Source organism: Polyodon spathula, chromosome 15 (assembly GCF_017654505.1).
Source record: "Polyodon spathula isolate WHYD16114869_AA chromosome 15, ASM1765450v1, whole genome shotgun sequence".
Classification (NCBI taxonomy): Eukaryota; Metazoa; Chordata; class Actinopteri; order Acipenseriformes; family Polyodontidae; genus Polyodon; species Polyodon spathula.
The window spans coordinates 14,339,948-14,358,750 of NC_054548.1; the positions used below are offsets into that span (position 1 = coordinate 14,339,948).

Genomic DNA, 18,803 nt, shown 5'->3' on the forward strand with positions numbered 1-18,803 from the left:
AAAAGCTTTTGTTGTGCCTGTATAATAAAGGCATCTTAAGTCTTAATACTGTAATCTCCCATTTAGAAAATACTGTATAAACCTTTTTTTTTTAATCTCTATCAACATACCACAGAATACAAGAACAAGTTTGTCACTAACATATACTACTGTGCAAAAGTCTTATACATTTTTAATCAACCTGCTTTAATACTATCATAGAATTAACCCACACCATCTAGAGAACGTCATGTCATGTATAAAAAAAATAAAAGTTTTTTTTTTTTTTTTTTGGATGCTTCCTTCGCCCCTTCATCCCCTCTACCCCCTCCCCTGTTGAGAACCACTGGGTAAATGTGATGGATTAGCTACTATAACATGTTCATGCTCATGTTTAGTTTACTTTGAGTTCTGATCACAAGTTTTTGAAGATTCTGAATTAAAGATTGCTAAATGATAAGCTTGGTTTCTTCTCACTCAAACTAAGCTGTATTAATAACAGTCAAAGTTGTTATAATAGTGGAAAACACTAGTGGAGGCTTTGAGTAAATTGTTGATGCTCATAACATCGATATATATTGTAACTCCTGAATGTGACTCCTGAGTGTACATATCCCTGCCATGACTAAATTCTAAATTTGAAATATGACAAAAAGGTGAGGATAATGGCTGCTTAAAACTGTTTTCAAGCCTGTAATACCAGATTTCAACAGGCTTTTTTAGACGTAGCAAAGCAGCAAATATTAAAATACAAATTAAAAACTGGTGGAATGTACAACCAGTGTAGAGGTTTTTAGTCTAATTACAATATGAAACAGGTGTAAATGCTGAAATTATGATTGCAGGATCTCCCCCACCTTATAAAATAAAGCAGTCATGTCTTATTACAGTACGGTGAAAAATGGGAGTCTATGTCTTTAATAGTAGATAGGTGAATATGAGCTCTACAAAACCTCATTTTAAAGATTTAGAAAGTGGATTTAAAGTGTACTCTATTTCAACTTAAACAACAAATGTTCCATGTTTTCCAGGTTAATTTTTTAGGTACGTTTATACAAATCAACCTCCGGCCCCTCTATAGCTACACACATTTAAAAACAATACAAAATAAAATAAAAATGACATATGGCCTTTTATGTCAAGCTTACCAATGCAGGGCATATACAAATAGCAGGGCTACAGTGATAGCTTTTCATCCCAACAGTAACCCTTCTGATAAAAGCACAAGTTTAAAGTTTTAGAAATGAAATAAAAACTTAGATTAACTAAACATCCTTCAAACCAGTTTGCACACTTTCACAGATAATTAACATTCCATTTGCAATGAAACAGATTAAACAAGCAAAGCACCATTTTGCTCAGTGCCAGCATGTTTGCTGTAGGCAGCAGCTCACAGCTGAGCAGCTTGAATATTTAAGAGCCTAAGCAAGTACAGGCCCTACTCTCCCACTCCCCCTCCTCGATCAGGCAGTGGTTAGAAGTTCTCCTTGTTGAAGATGAAGTGCACTCCTCGCGGGTCAGCGTCCGAGTAGTTGATGCTGTGCTTGCTCAGGGATTTCGCAAGAACCTCAGGGCCACATAAAAACACTCCAATCCTGGCACTGGTGAAAAAAAAAAAAAACATGCCAATTAAACTAGAATAATGTATGCATCCACTGCCTTATACTCATAACAGACTGTGTTTTATTGCAGTAACTGTAACAAGTTACATCTTTTCCCATGGGAGAAAAGGGGAACCTGCCATGCAATCCGTCAATCCCAGCCTGCTGATTGGGGGGTGGACTCTAACAGGTAAACATCATGGGAGATAAACCAGATTCAACTAGGACTACTGTCAGTTAAGAAGCTGACTCACATCCCTCCCACGCTTCCAGCATCAGTTATGTAAATGGAGAACACACATCGCAAGTATCTTCAGAACAGGGCTAGTGGGCTGTATTATTGTAAAAGCATAGCAAAGTGTAGTAAAGCATAGTAAAAGTTAAAGCATGGCAAATCACAGATTAATAGGTTTAAATGCTTAAAAGAGAATTGGTAGGTGAATGAAAAGTACAAGCATAGTACACTTCTAAATTACAATGCAAATTTACCAGGTTCAGCTTTTAAAAGGTGGCTGGGGCAGGTATAAGGTACACAGGGTAATTTTAAACAATCATAATACATATAGGTTCTAAGAGAAACTTACCTTGAATACAGACATGTTTAAGGTAAATAAGATGATAGCAAAATGTATTCAAATGCGAAAAAACCCAAAACAAACCAGTATATTTATCAGCTCTCTGGTCATTTTCCATAATGAGCTTACCCTGGATGGTTGCCTGCAATGGTTTTGAATTCGTTCTCCCAGTTGGGTCGGCCGTAAAGTGTTTTCTGCTTGAGTCCTGTTATTGGATCATTCTCCTCTTCGTGATGGACAGTAAAATGGGCGGCCTTTAAAAAACAAAAGCAACAAAGCTTAAAAAGACGAATTCAAGCACCCTGGAGAGAAACCGCCCCCAAACTAAATGAAACTAGTCTTTGAAATATCAGAATATTCTTAATTGAGCATAAAAGCCAAAAGATCAACAGAAAAAGGTTGGGCAGAAGTAATATTACCAGTGTTAAGAAATCATTTTAAAACCTAGGTTAGCATGCCTTTAACAGTGTTTAAATATAATTGCCAATGAATGAATACATTTTCCTTTAGCTCAGGCTGTTAACAGAATGTGTGAATATAACTAACTAAAACAAACTAATAAAGCATCCTCGTATTTATGACCCCATCCATCTAAAACTATAGTAGCAGCTTTGTTTTTGAATTCACACACTGCTTCTACTACTGTCTCTGTAGGCAGTCAGCCTTCTGTAATATATCAGAACCTCAAAGTTACAAGCACCTTGGGAATGGACATTGTTTGTAAGTCTGAAATGTCCCTAACTCTAAAAATTAGTTTTAAATTGTTTTAAGAAATGTGTAGACCTGTTATCAATGATATAGAAACAATAGACCCTCGTGAAAATGTTAGACCACTTTAATTAGGCATATTTAATTGGACAGTGCTTTGTCTTTTGAAACCCATATTGATAAAGTTCAATCTAAAGTTAAATCTAGAATTGGTTTTCTCTTTTGCAATAAATCATGTTTCACATGTTCTGCTAGGTATACTCTGGTCCAGATGCTGTTTTTCCAGTACTGGATTATGGTGACATTCTCTACAAAATGGCTTTGAAAGCTGCTTTGGGGAAGTTTGGTGCTTTATACCATTCTGCTATAAGATTTATAACTGGTACTTCTTATCTTACTCATCACTGCAATCTTTATATTATGGTTAATAGAGTTTTCAAAAGGGGTTTGAGATATGTTTGTGTGTATAAAATCTTTGGGCCATGTGAACAGGAAGGCTGCAGGGGGTGACATCAGACCAAAAACAGACACCAAAACAAACAGGTAAGGGTGGGGCAAAACTGAAACACTCTTTTGTTAAATAATATTTAAACAAACACAAAATTACACAAACTAAAAGACGCATTGACCAAACAAATAACAAATAAGCATTGTGCTCGTGTTTACAAGCCAGCACGCTTAGTAATTGTTATATTTCTCAGTTATTTTACCTTCTGTCTCCAACCTAATTCACCACTCTCCGAACACTCTTCCTCCAAACAAGAAAAGCACGCATTTAATAAGGATGCGTGACTGTCAGCTAGTTAAACAATCAGTAGCTGATCAGTCACGCATCCTCACAAGGTTTTTAAAATCAAAAATACAAAACAATATTCTAACAAATAATAGTGGCGGCTTTTCCTCCGAGCCGCAAAAAATATTACAAATAATAATATAAACAAAGGCGAGGAACACTCCGCTACAGGCTTAGTTGGGAGAGAAAAAAAAAGCATAAAGACATATTTTATACCATCAGGGAAAGCTACATTTTTCATTAAGGTTTTGCAAACGTGATTTCTACCATCCCTGCAACCATGGTAACTGTGAATTAGTAAATGGAAAGCACCTATTCAAAATTACAGTTTCAGGGGGGTCAGAAATTCCAGTTGCACATAATGTGTTTTTTTTTTTTTTTTTGGCTGGAATGTTTTGAAGATTTAGATAACAATTTTTTCAGTGAAAGCTAAAAATAAAACCAATAAAGAGAACAGTCTAAATGCTACTGTTAGTAAGGCCCCAAAACCTTTATACCTGTACTCAAATAATACCACATCCAACAGTTAATGAAATTACAACATTAAACAGAGCGAGAAAAAGAAGGAACTAGCAACAAAACTGGTAATACTTGAAATAGTACAAGTCAGCTTTCTACCCCCTTCGATCTCTAGTTCTCTTATACATTTACATACAGCACAACAATGTTGCACCTATTTTTTGAAGCATGGGTGACCAACCCAGACGAGAACGCACAGACTGGAACGTCAAACTGCCTTGAGAGTACAGACACTTTTAACTGCTGCCTTTGGGTGCTATTATTTTTTTCAGTAGAAGTGCTTGCTTTGTGTGCGGGAATAGAGCACAGTCTTTCCATGTTTATACATTATATTTAACATTTTTTAGTGTGCTTTACCATAACTCTCTGGGCTTTACAATGCTTTCACTGCGGTGTATTACACTTATGATTTCACCATGGTAAACTTTAAGGCGTATAACAGTGAGAATAAGTTGTTACCTGAGCCTCATCCCAGCCAGTCAGATAGATTCTGTAGCTTAGGAAGTCTGCGTTGCCCTTCTCCAGCATCTGAGTCTCCAGGGACTGCAATAGATCAGCAAACCACTCAAACGCGTTGGTCTCTCTGCACAGCCAGTAAAAGTAGATCTGCAGTTTACAGCAGAGAGGTGACAAAATGTAGAGATTAGTACTGCAGCATCACTATCACCAGTTTGTGACAAACCAACTAACAGCTCTGTCATGTCACACGGATCAGCTCCATCTCATAACACCCCAAATGATGTACATGTTTGGTTTCTAAATACAGTAAAACACTGATTATTTGAACACTATGTCAACAGCCCATCTGCTGTGTGCAATGTAATTATGATCTGTTATCATAGATAATGTGCTCTCCAAGCAGCATTGGAATCAATGTTATGAATGGAATGCATGTCATATTTACAGTATGTGTATATCTCTATGAGTGGAGCAGTGCAGTAATGGTTGTATGACTATGGCAGAGGGCAATATAAACACTATCAGTGTTGCCAAGTGCATGTGTATACATTACTGCAGTGGTTAGTTAATTACTAAGGGGGTGTTCTTCAAACATGCAGAATGGTATTTTTTTTAATGAAGCAATCTAGTTTTCACAGCAGACCTTTTTAGGTATTAAACCGGTGTCGTTGTTGAAGTATCTGTACCAGACCGACTTGAGGACAGAAGCAAATGGAGTGACTCCAATTCCAGCCCCCACAAGCATGACCACTTCATATCGAAACACATCCTCACTGGCCGTACCAAAGGGTCCATCAACAGCCATTCTGGAAGAGGATACAGACAGTAAGGGTGAGTTTCTTTGCAGGTTGTAACATGCAGGTCTGTTGGGAGGACAGATGACCCTTTCTCAAACGGTATAAGACTGTTTTCCTTTCCAGTGGGCAACATTTTTGTATATGGTCTTGTACCATTACAACAACTAACACCACAATGGCAACGCAATGGTTCTGTACTAAGTAATGATGGTACATGAGTTCATTAGCAGAATAGCACCACACATAAACACTATAATTTCCAACTCCAGCAATGCTGTGATCTGCTAATATTTCTGCAAGGTTTTGTTTTTTGGGGATGTCTTTAGTTCATCATTGATACTAGTCATTGAAATCGATTAACGTTTTGTTCTTACTTCCCTCTTTCAATATTAAGCAAAACTACAACCACTTCCCTCTTCCAAAACCCTCTCCAGTAACAACGGGAAAGAGCACCCTCCATGACAAAGAAACTCTGTCACAGTAACGAGCACTCTGTCTCAGCTTTTATCAATTGCACATAGTATGCAAATCTAAGCTGTAGCTGAGGCTTATAGGGAAGAACTCATCAGTAACTGTTCCCTGGCCATTATGAAGCCCTATAACATTTTTCAAATAAATCTAACAAGGATTCCAGAATTTATAAGCCTCAAATATATAAGCCTCATAGAAACATTTTATTTCAAATATTGAAAACTATATAACACATACACTCCTGTCAACAATATTAAGACCCTGTTTTGAGGCTCACAAAGGCACATTTTCAGGGAGCATTTGAACATTATAACATTTTAAAAACAATCAGAACAATAATTGAACTGCTCCTTCCTGCAACTCTGTTGTTTCCTGTTAGTTTTATAGTGTAGTGTTACAATTCTCTTTGCCTTGGCACCTGCAACACTATAGACTTCCTTAAAGAATAACGTAACCTAATGATTACTTTGGCAGCTTCCATGCTTCTTGGAACTCCTTTTTTTCACCCCCACAAGCCTCAAACAGCTGCTGTGTCCAGTCGCCAACTATTCGGATGTGAACACTGAAGTGATCTTCTTCCGGGGCAGACGTCAGGGTGAAGGGGTGCCACTCCAGCTGGGAGACAGAGGGGCACTGAAGGTTAACATACTGGCCAACCTCCATCTTGAACCCCTTCTTCTTCATCTGCAGCTCAAGTGTTTTGGAAGGATGAATAACCACCTACAATACAACAACAATGCATAAAGAAACAGAAACAGCGGCTATAACACTATTGATTGGGCGTAGGGCCACCCTGGGCAGCTGAAACTGTAAAGATTCATCACACTGTGTCTGTGCCATGCTTATTTTCTATAATTTGTGCTGTCTTGCCAATCAAACCTATAGTATTAGCCCTCTATAAAAGTGTGGCAGAGGGTATGAAATGGGTTACCTAGACATGTTGTTGATGTATGATTAGGATCCTTTAAAACCATATTTGACCATTTTGAGATCAAGCAATTACTTGGAACTGGATGAGCACTTGTTTATACATTTAACCATGGTCTTATGACTAACACCTTCATGGCAACAGGCAGATTTGTTTTATGTTACAGAATACATGTACTTTAGTTTGTATGATAAATTCATATTTTGAAAAACAGTCATTAAAAAAGTATGCAGTACACATTTTCATTGTGTGTGTGTGGGGGTCAGGACTACCACAAAAGGGATGCTACATTACAATCTTGCTTTGTTTTAGTTTTTTTTTTTTATTTATAAAGCTCTTGGAGACTACACTTGTACATTATTAACTCTTCAAAACATAAGGCTGGAAAACTAGAACTAAATTGACTAAACAGGGTTGAAGTTAAAATAGCAACATTTAAATAAGGCATATCTGCTAGCAACTGTCTTATCTAAAACCACAAGGAAAGGTCTTGGTCAATATGAAACTAGAATAAAAAAAAATTAAAAAACCAACCCTATCCTATTTGCTGTGTAACAAGGAATGTCTTGCAACAGGATATGTGGGACGGTTTTCTGTTAAACTTTCCAAATATATTCAGGGTTACACCATCAATATGTCTCAATTCCCTGATGACTTATTCATTAAATGTTTTCTCATCATCGCACAATAAATATAACCTATTTCTAGTCATTACAAGAAGATAATGTTAGGTTTGCCTCCTCAAACATGTTGTCAGTTTGTATTCAAACTATATTTACACAAGTGGTTGTGTATTTACTATGTAACCACATGTACAATTACAGTGTATTTACATTTATCAATGTTTAAATGTACAGGAACACTTAAAACCGTATTGGAGTTCAATGACAATAGACTACTTTTGTTTTATGCAGAACAAAAATATGCACTTTGGAATCCTTAATTGAATGTGGAACTGGCTGCATTTAAATCAAACCAAATAAACTGTTAATTTTGATCAAGTAAAGTTCAATACAAACCTTTGTGATGACGACTTTTTGTTTTGAGCGCCAGAATCTCACCAACCTTTCAAACATGTACAAAACCATGGGGCCAATCACCCACTTCCATGTCTAAAATCAACAATTAAAAATACTTTAAATTAACTTACAGTTTATTTTGTATTATTTGTTTCTATCTTTGCATCAGTAGTTTGTATAAAATTCCATCATATTAAGATCATCTACAATGTTTAATTCGAATATTGCACAGGGTGCTGTATGATACAAGCTGATATCCACCACATGAGAGATCAGTTATATGTTATATCATACTGTCACAAAGATGGCTGTAGTGAGTGACATCAGACCAGAAACAAGGATCAACACAGAACAGACACAGAGAAAGGGGGTTTGGTGAAGCTGAGCGCTTCCTTGTGCTCAGCATTTAATAAATGAACAAACAGAAAATTAAAGGTTGAAAGACAAACAAAACACAGGACATGGCACTGGTAGCCAAAACAAAGAGACAAACAAAAAACGGACTACACAGACAAACACAGTGAGCTGATGTTTTGATTTACTATTAATTGCTATTACCTCCGTATCCATTCCCATTCTCCACTCACCGAACACACAACCCCGAGTGAGTGAAAACATGCTGCTTTTATGCAGCTGTACTGAGACTCGATTGCTAATCAATCATTCAATTGGAATCTAGGTACAACTGCACGTGAATTAAATTAGTGCACTCCTGTGAACACACACTATATACTTTTTAATCTGCACATGGAGTGATGTGCAATCCTCGTGCCTAAATACAAATATATTTTAAATTACTTGTGCTACACAGACCCATTTATATCCCGTGTATCAATGACTATACACCAACATTAACACACCACACGTAACATATAACACAAATGCACACAGGGGTGGGACACATTGACACACTTACACACTATATACTACATTGTATATAATATATAGTTCATATATATAGAACAAAGCAAGGTTTTATTGATAACGATTTGTTATATTTATAAGAAGACAAATGCTCAAACTGATTGAGCTGTAGTTTGTTTTGAGTATACATACAAATAACCAATAGTACATACCATTGGAGGGTTTCCTGTGAACTCAGGTATGGGACATTCAGGGATGTTCCCCCAGTTTTCATATTGAGATTCACAGTCGCTTGGTTTGTTTAGAAGAACGCTGCTTGCAGTTTGGCCACGTACTATTTCCCTAAGGACAAAACACAAAACAAAAAGATATGAGATGAACGTGATTTAAAAAGCAGACAGAAGAACTCTCAAAACTCATACGTATGAACCACCGAGGAACTTTCAAACCTGCTATATTGTAAAATGCAACCAATTTAGTTTATTTTCTCAGAGCCAATCACCACTTTACACCCAGGAGTTTGACAGTATATAGAGGAGCTAGTGGCCTCTGGAAGACAAAGGTCAGCCTTGCAGGTGTCTGTTTGAGTTCACTGGGCAACTGTAGAGAGATGAGGTGACGGATCTCCAGACAAGGACGACAACTTGGCATAGCCAGAAACCTGCTAACCATGACACTGACTACCCTAATCTTGGTAACTTAGCAAAATTTCATATATATATATATATATATATATATATATATATATATATATATATATATATATATATATATATATATATATATCAGTGCCTTGCAAAAGTATTCAGACCCCTGACCAATTCTCTCATTTTACTGAATTACAAATGGTACATTGAAATTTTGTTCTGTTCGATATTTTATTTTTAAACACTGAAACTCAGAATCAATTATTGTAAGGTGACATTGGTTTTATGTTGGGAAATATTTTTAAGAAAAATAAAAAACTGAAATATCTTGCTTGCATAAGTATTCAACCCCCACACATTAATATTTGGTAGAGTCACCTTTCGCTACAATAACAGCTTTAAGTCTTTTGGGGTAAGCATGTACCAGCTTTGCACACAGTGTCGGAGTGATTTTGGCCCGTTCTTCTTGGCAGATTTGCTCCAGGTTGTTCGGGTTGGTTGGACGACGCTTGTGGACCGCAATTTTCAAATAGTGCCACAGATTCTCAATGAGATTGAGATCAGGACTTTGACTGGGCCACTGTAGGACATTCACCTTTTTGTTCTTGAGCCACTCCAATGTTGCTTTGGCCTTGTGCTTGGGATCATTGTCCTGCTGAAAGGTGAATTTCCTCCCAAGCTTCAGTTTTTTAGCAGACTGAAGCAGATTCTCTTGCAGTATTTTCCTGTATTTTGCTCCATCCATTCTTCAATTGTAACAAGATGCCCAGTCCCTGCTGATGAGAAGCATCCCCACAGCATGATGCTGCCACCACCATACTTCATTGTAGGGATGGTGTGTCTTGAGGCATTGGCAGTGTTAGGTTTGCGCCATATATAGCGCTTTGAGTTTTGGCCAAAAAGCTCTATCTTGGTCTCCTCTGACCACAAAACTTTTTCCCACATCACAGCTGGGTCACTCTCATGCTTTCTGGCAAACTCCAGACGTGCTTTCTGATGGTACTTTTTGAGTAACGGCTTCTTTCTTGCCACCCTCCCATACAGGCCAGTGTTATGCAGAGCTCTTGATATGGTTGACTGGTGCACCATTACTCCACTCCCAGCCATTGAACTCTGTAGCTCCTTCAAAGTGATTGTTGGCCTCTCTGTGGCTTCTCTCACAAGTCTCCTTCTTGTTTGAGCGCTGAGTTTTGAGGGACGGCCTTTTCTTGGCAGTGCCTGGGTGGTGTGATGCAGCTTCCACTTCCTGATTATTGATCCAACTGTGCTCACTGGGATATCCAAACACTTGGATATTATTTTGTACCCTTTCCCTAATCTATGCATTTGTATTACTTTATCTCTAACTTCTGTAGAATGCTCTTTGGTCTTCATTTTCCTTCAGATTCACAGCCTTACCAATGATCCTTCAACAGTGGGGTTTTTATCCAGAAAATGTGACAGCAACTTTAATGGTTCACAGGTGGAGGCCAATGGTAAGGTAATTGTGTCCTCGTTAGGGCAATTTCTTTCATCGGTGCAAAATGGGAGCTTCCACAGCATAGGGGTTTCATACTTATGCAAGCAAGATATTTCAGTTTTTTATTTTTCTTAAAAATATTTCCCAACATAAAACCAATGTCACCTTACAATAATTGATTCTGAGTTTCAGTGTTTAAAAATAAAATATCAAACAGAACGAAATTTCAATGTACCATTTGTAATTCAGTAATATGAGAAAATTGGTCAGGGGTCTGAATACTTTTGCAAGGCACTGTGTGTGTGTGTGTGTGTGTATATATATATATATATATATATATATACACACACACACACACACACACACATAATATACACACACACACACACACACACACACACATATATATATTTTTTATTTTTTTTGTGTGTTTATGCACACAAAAGGTTTAAATGATTACAAAATCACTTATTTCAGGACTTTAGCTGTGTAGAAGTTTACTGCACTGTGTTTACTTTTCTTTTTAGATAGCTGAAGAAGGGCTCTTGTCCTGAAATGTCCTGAAATCAATACATTGTTATTCATTTAAACCTTTTGGGTACATTAAATGACAGGCACCAACCCAGTGGTGGCAGTGGTTGGTACCTGGGTTCTGGAACACTGTACTTAAATTGACATACCCGATTCCATGAATGACCAGCCCAATGAAAAAGATGACAAAGAGATGATGGGTAAACCAGAAGACCTCAAAGTAAGACCTCCGGATGACCTCCATGGATGACGTAATAATTAAGATTAAAGCTAAAGTACTGGCAACTCCACTTAGTCCAGCCACGGTTGTGAAAGCCACAAATGTTGGATTCTTTAAGAGGAAAATCAAATTGTTAATCATTGTAACAATGAAAACATCAAACTGTAACTGCCAAAAACATCATATATGTCATTCAGTGATTGCTAAAGGGGTCTCCATTGACAGGTGGTCTTATACATACAGGTGGGGGTCTGTTCAATCAATCTTAACAGGTCTCAATGCCACTTCCTTTCAGAACTGACATGTACTGTTACGAGTTGTAATAAAAGATCCTTGTTTGAATGATTTCAGTGGTGGGGGTATTAAGGGGTGACACTTCTTTGGAATGCACCATGCAGTCATTTATAAACTTTTTTATCAGTCATATAAAGACATCAACAGGAAGAAATATTGACTCTACGTCCTGCTAGATATTATCCTACGCTCACAAAGTGTCAGTTTTAGCTTGCAAGTGAGTTAGCGTGAGAATAAACATACTGGCACAAGGAGTTCTCCTGAGTGGTTACTGAGTGGCTGTCTTTGATACAGATTTAATTACATGGTCTTGCAGGTAAAACTACACCTTGCAAATGTACATTTGTGTTGGGGAAAAAACAAAACTTACTGTATCATTTGTTCTTATAGGGTTCAAATAAAGCCTATTATCTCCATTGCCAATCTGTGAAAGCACATATGCAATAGTTTTACTTTTTTCCAACTGGGCGTCCATGAACCTCTCAAAGTTAAACAAATGAGCTATAATGTGTATAGCTGTGGACAAAAAAATAACAGTGTTAGAGACATGTTATTATAAAACCTATATCTCATCACATAACATTAAAATATGTACTGGATTCCAGGTCTAAGTTGCTGGATTTATATTGGTATAACACAAATTACATGGTCTACCATTTTGGGAGTATACAACACTGAGTTTTTATCATGTAACTCTAACCTTTTCAAGCTTGTAATTAGTGAAAAATAAATGTAAATTAAATTCATATTGACATTTTATATTGCATGTATAGACTATTCATACCTTGAATAGATCATCTTTGAACAGAAATGCACATACATTAAGAAATGTTTGGGAATGAAGAAAGGCTGCTCGAAGTTTGTATCTTCACAGCACATCAGTTGTCTCTACTACATTTGAATCACACATTATAATAAAACATCCCTGTAATCCTCACCAATGAATTTCGTTTGTGATTAACACCATACACATTGTGAGCTCTTTTTATCTATCCATTGAAGCACAGTTAAAACACAACAGGGCTTTAGTAACATGTGGGTGTGACCAGCAGTGCTCAACAATACAACTGTACTGTACTAAGTACTGACTCATTCTGAACAAATGTGGCGATTTGTGATAAACACTGTGCACTAACAATACAATACCTTATTACAATAGAGTGTGCGCTAGGGGTTGAATCTAAAAGAAATTAAAAGACAAGAACTTTACCAGTGTGAAAGGCTATCATGTAAGCAACCAGTTTGTGAAAGGTGATGTTTCTGTCCAGCTGTCTCATAATGTTCCGACTGCAGCACTGAAAAACAAACAAACAAACAAAACAAGCATATACAATGAAACCTTGATGATACGTCAATGGCCACAAACCACACAAGCTTCTATCCCTCTTTGTTGGGTGTTATAGCTTAAAGAGTAAGTAGCGGGGTTCAGAAAAATATAGCTCTGTGTCCCCACGTGTTGCTGCCACTCTTTAAATAATGTGCGTTATTAGTAAAGTATGTTCTTGATTATCATAGTAACATACTATTTATTTATTTATTTTTATTGTTCAATCAGGTATGCAGCCGGCAAAGTGGGGCAGATAGTAAAACGATGCTTTCATTTATCATACTCCATAGCTCGCAAACTAAGCAGGTTTTGGAGGTCATTGTCACACAGGTAGATTAAGGCATATACAAGGATTGAGGGAAACCTTTGACTTTTGACCTCCAGGTCAAGGTCATAGAATACCAATCTGATTCTCTCTTTTTTACTTTGTCATGACAGCAGATTTGGATACATCTTTTTTAGACAATTACCTCAGTACAAGCTTGGTTCCTATTACCTTAATAGGTCAAAATAGCCTCTTTGTTCACCTCTCAAAGTACCTTGACCAAAAAACAAATCCACTGATACTGCTCAGGATTCATATATTGGACAGGAATTCATTTTGCAAACACTTATTAGTAATAGTAGTTTTGTATGGTACATTTTCTCAGTCTTAGTAATAATATATACAGTATAATAATTGAATTGTGGGACTGTGACAGGCTGGCGAGTGGATAGAGGCCCAGAGAAAGACTGCAGTTCAAAAAAATAATACTTTTATTATAAATAAACACAAAAGAAAAGGGCACAAGGGCCAAAACAAAGGTATTTAACCACAAATAGAAAGACACAGAACAAGACTTACAAAAATAAAGGTTTCCAGGCTGGGCGATGCCTTCACTGGATCCAGGATCCAGCACCAGGATCCAGGATCCAGGACCCGCTAGGATCCAGGAAGGCACCAGCACGGTCGTCGGTCACCAGCACTCAGAACACCACCAGCACCAGCACCAGCACCAGCACCAGCACCAGCACCAGCACCAGCACCAGCACCAGCACCAGCTTGCTTCCTCAGCTCCCTTCTCTCCCTAATGGGAAACTGAGGCCTCCTTTTATGTCAAGTGGCTGGGTGCAGATTGATCGTTAATTACTCTAATTAACTAATCAACCCCAGCCACCTGAACACAATAAACCCAAGCAGGTAGGGGAATTTAACCCCATAACTGCCAATTTCTAAAGGGCAGAGCTCTGCTCTGCCACAGGGACTAATACTTGTTTACATGAATTCAAAGGGGAAAAAAATGTCTCAGTCAGAAATAAGAAATACATATCACAACCTGTTTTGCCTTCATTGATTTATCACCTTGTCAGAAGCTGGCAACAGTTTCTAAATTAGCAATGGAAAAAATAGCTTTGTGTGGGACTTGTATAGAAATAAAAAAAATAGAAGAAGATCAAGCAGCCACTCCTGGTCTTCTATTTACTTCTAGCTGTCAATAAACCAAGTCCAGATGAAACTGTAACTACTGTAGACATCCTTTGGTTTGTGATTTATTCACAAGGGCAAAGGTAGACCTTTCTTATTTCTGGGATATTTGACTTTGACTTTGACAAAGCATTGCAAATGAACACATATTCAAATACATGTCTGAATCCTGAACACATATTTGAACATGAAAATACAATGTTTGTTCCAGCAGTATAATAAATATACATGGATAGAACCAGTGTTCCATAAAAGTACAGTATCTAGTATTATGATATGTATTACTATAATATACATTATGCATTTCATTTAATGGTCTGTCACACACTACACTGTGAACATGATAACTGCCTTGGTTTTGTACCAATCTTAACCAAGCTTTTATGTTATTATTTAATCCTAGCTTCCTATGTTTCAGGTTGCATTTGAATATAATCTTTCACTTGCTGTCTGTCCTCTTACTGCGCGATTATGAGGACCCTCTCAGTGTTTTCACTGGGTTTATTCAAAGGTAATGCCTGCAGATACCAGAATACATGACTGTAGTTGATAATTGTGGACAACTCCTTATATCAACAGACCGCTTCCATCAAGAAGGAGACTATATAATGTAAACACAGTTCATTTTTACCTCAGAATCTAATATGCTGGATTGTCATGGTGGCATTTTATTATTTACTTTATTTTACAATAGTCTGATAGATAAATCTAAGATGTGTGTTTTATTGCAGTTTTCGATATTTGACAATATTCTTCTTTCTCAAGATAATATTTTAGGACGCATCACAACTTTAAATACTCAATTATACATCTTACGTTGGCAAAACTATTTAAAAAAAACAACAACAACTGTGTACAATTCTACCCAGGGAGCATGTTTATTAGTTTACATCCCTTCATGTAAAAACGAGACTAATTATTCTTCAGGATAGCCCTGATTGGGTCAAACTATTAAAAAAAAAAAAAAAAAAAAAACAAGCATTAATGCGCTAGCCTAATAAATACATTACAGACCTAGGGTTATAAATAAAATGATCAAACCATCCGATTTATGTCTTTATTTATTTTAAGAACCCGGAAAGCTGTCCCTGTGGAAGGAGTAATTATATTCAACGGAAGCACCCATCACAACCTTTCTAACCAATCAGCTTTTGATTTCTATAGTGTATGAAAGGGAACTAGATTAAACAGGAAAAAAAAAAAACATTCCCGCAACCATAGAGACTGCCGCAGAAGAGAGCAAAGAAAAAAAAAAAAAGCAAAAACTTTAGATTTATTCAAGTATCCGAGAATAAAAATCAAAAGAAATTGAACAAAAGTTGTTTTAAGGTATTTTTCTATAAAGTAAAGGAGTATAGTAATGCTGATTTGCATTTTAGTGAAATTAACTGTGGAGTTAAACATTCCAAATACTAAAATAGACTTAAAATTTGAATTCAGAATGTTTAAGTCTTCGTACACTACACTTAAAAAAACTGCTTGCATTTGAAACACCACACAGAAAATATGGATTTGCACCGCTAAACATGCATAAATATACTGCTACTGTATTGCCCGTGGTTTCATTATTCTATTACAAATATGCACTTGTTTCTTTTTTTTTTTTTTTTATTACTTGACCTTTCACACTTCCTCATACATATTTATTTATGGCACAGTACATGACACACCAACATATATCATCCCATCACTGTACATCTACATGTTTCTGAACTTATGGGAAGGCTGGTCCCTCATACTCTACAGAAAATACAAACTATGGAATATCAGCATCACATTTTGAGGGGTCTGTGAATTTGGGTGAATGTAATGTCATATAATTTGAAATAGTTATTTCCCAATGACGTCAATGTAGCTTACAATGATTTATTATGGATTATTGATCTTTCAAACATAACTGAAAAGATACAGTATTGATGCACTAGTTTAACCATATGACTGTCATGTTTACATAGCAATTCTTAATTCTACTTAATACATTCTACAAAATACATTCAAAAAAAAAAAAAAAAAAAAAAGCACCTGTAATTCTTTTTAAAATACAAAACTACAGTAGAAGCAAACAACTAAGTAACTCTGAAATTGTTTCCTCAACATGTTCTCCTCTTTTCTTTCTTTCTTTCTTTCTTTCTTTCTTTCTTTCTTTCTTTCTTTCTTTCTTTCTTTCCATACACAAAAACCCAGCATTACTAAATGATACAGTAAGCGCTGTGTCGATTGAATTGATTGAATTGATTGAAAGTAAATCTCATCCCTTCCTTTTTAAATAGAATTATCAATTTCATTTTCATCTAAATATATTCATGTTGGGTTATGCAATCTGAGTTTCAAAAGAGGTGAAAATAGAGAGGAACATGAATGTTTAATCTGTAACAGGAAACGAAGAGGCTTGACCGAACCCGTGATAGTTTTGAAAGATTTAACTAATGCTGCAAGACTGTTACATTCAAACAACTGTGACTGGAAACAAACAACATTGAGCACATGCTTTAAGATTCATTAGATGTATTAACATTATTACAGGTCCCCCTGTTATTGTACCTATTACTAATGTAAATTACATGTTCTGATTGGAGCTAGACAATGGGATGGCGTTTGATGCTGCTTTTGAGTAATTTGACTCATCTGTGTTTATTGTGCTCCCTCTTGTTTAGCTGCAGAGGATGCATTTAGTAGTTTTGAAGAGTAACAGGAATCTACAAGCAGTTACAAAACAGGATTTCACGTTTTTAACATTTGATCCTAGAATTGTTTCATGAATTGTGTATTATTTATGGATAAAGGTTGTGACTAAAATTTAAATTCCTGATTTGAGATTTAAATGTATACTCAAATCATTGTTTAAGCCTTTGCTAAGGTGGTTTCACTTGAGTTTTGGAACTGTTTTTTAGTTCTATTTGCCATCGACATATGTAACATAGTGTCTTCATACCAGGGCAGGTAGTGCACAGCTACATATCTATTGCCAACAGTATAAAAGCAAACTTGATCTAAAGGTAGCTGATCAGAACATTTATATTACATTCAGTCCTAGGTAACTAGAACTGAAGAGCAGCTCTGAACCAATGTAAAAGCATCTTAACATTGAAAAAACACAAAAAAGTGTCTTTCTTACTTTACAAGATCCTCTGACGAAGGACAGTAGATTTCTGCAGACTGGTAGAAGGATGAGCATACAGTTGAAATTCAGACAGGCTGCAGGAGCCCGGGCCCAGGATAATGCATCCTAGAAAGGTACAATGAAGCAGCATTTATTTAGCAATAACAATATAACAGTAGTTGGACTCTGAATTACTGTATATGAAGTAAATACAGAGTTGTACCTAATTATTTAACTGTAGTACTTCTGGTTTACCAGAATCAAACACTTTTTTTTTCCTTGAAAGTGTATTTTGTTTCTTTAAATTCTAAAATGGCATTGGTTCGTTTAAATTCTAACACAAAAAATACAGAATTGCTACACATAATATTTCCAATTTTACTTTGATTTACTAGCGTTTAAGCCTATTGCTCCAAAAGGATTTAATCTCCACCTCAACTGGAAAACCTGCATCTTTGTCACACAGACAGGCTGCTTCTTGGTTTGCAGTTTGATGAATAATGGAATAAGCACTGAAAAAATATACAAAACAGTGCTAAAACATACTTACCCCAATCAGGACCCTTGTGTAGTAGAACCGTTCATCTAGGTAGACTATATAATAATACACGAAGAGGAATATATTGATCCCAAGCCATACCAACTGAAACAAAAGAGACCAATGTGTATTGTTAACATGTCTATACGTGATAAAAAAAAATAACAATAATTATAACCATGCATTTTACTAATACTTACAATGACTAAGATAGAAAGTCCCTCGTTTACCACCCAGTTGCCCATGCTGAAAGGAAATGAACTGATTCTGGTGCTCAGCACTGCAGCTGGCAATATAACTGCCTCACAAGGAAGTGAAAAAGATAGTAGTGGTGTAATCCCCTTCCCTTACACTGATACGAGTGTGTTTGCGCATTCCCCTCCTTCATACAGTTCAGTTTATTTGAGTGAGTTGCTCGCAAGCACGCAGTCATTGAATACAATGTTAATCTCAATAACATTTGGTTCCCCTTTGCCAAAATAATCAATGAATGCATGCAATTGAAAATA

At 36.5% G+C, this 18,803-nt stretch overlaps 1 protein-coding gene across 2 annotated transcripts; it reads right to left on the reverse strand.

The window, feature by feature from the left end:
• Window positions 1-517: 517 nt before the first annotated feature.
• LOC121328122 (cytochrome b-245 heavy chain-like) lies at window positions 518-18,605 on the reverse strand. Of its 2 annotated transcripts, none has more exons than XM_041272621.1 (13): window positions 18,495-18,605; window positions 18,307-18,399; window positions 17,772-17,882; window positions 13,075-13,159; window positions 12,235-12,380; window positions 11,500-11,681; window positions 8,926-9,055; window positions 7,850-7,942; window positions 6,369-6,517; window positions 5,278-5,440; window positions 4,635-4,781; window positions 2,285-2,409; window positions 518-1,580 (listed from the first exon to the last, which is right to left on the reverse strand). In XM_041272621.1, exons 1-13 carry the CDS (start codon window positions 18,537-18,539, stop codon window positions 1,454-1,456), a joined length of 1,596 nt encoding a protein of 531 aa, XP_041128555.1. In that variant the 5' UTR covers window positions 18,540-18,605; the 3' UTR covers window positions 518-1,453. The 2 variants fall into 2 exon arrangements, with proteins under 2 accessions (XP_041128555.1, XP_041128554.1); XM_041272620.1 differs by having other exon boundaries at window positions 6,369-6,622; window positions 18,495-18,604.
• Between the last annotated feature and the right edge of the window lie 198 nt (window positions 18,606-18,803).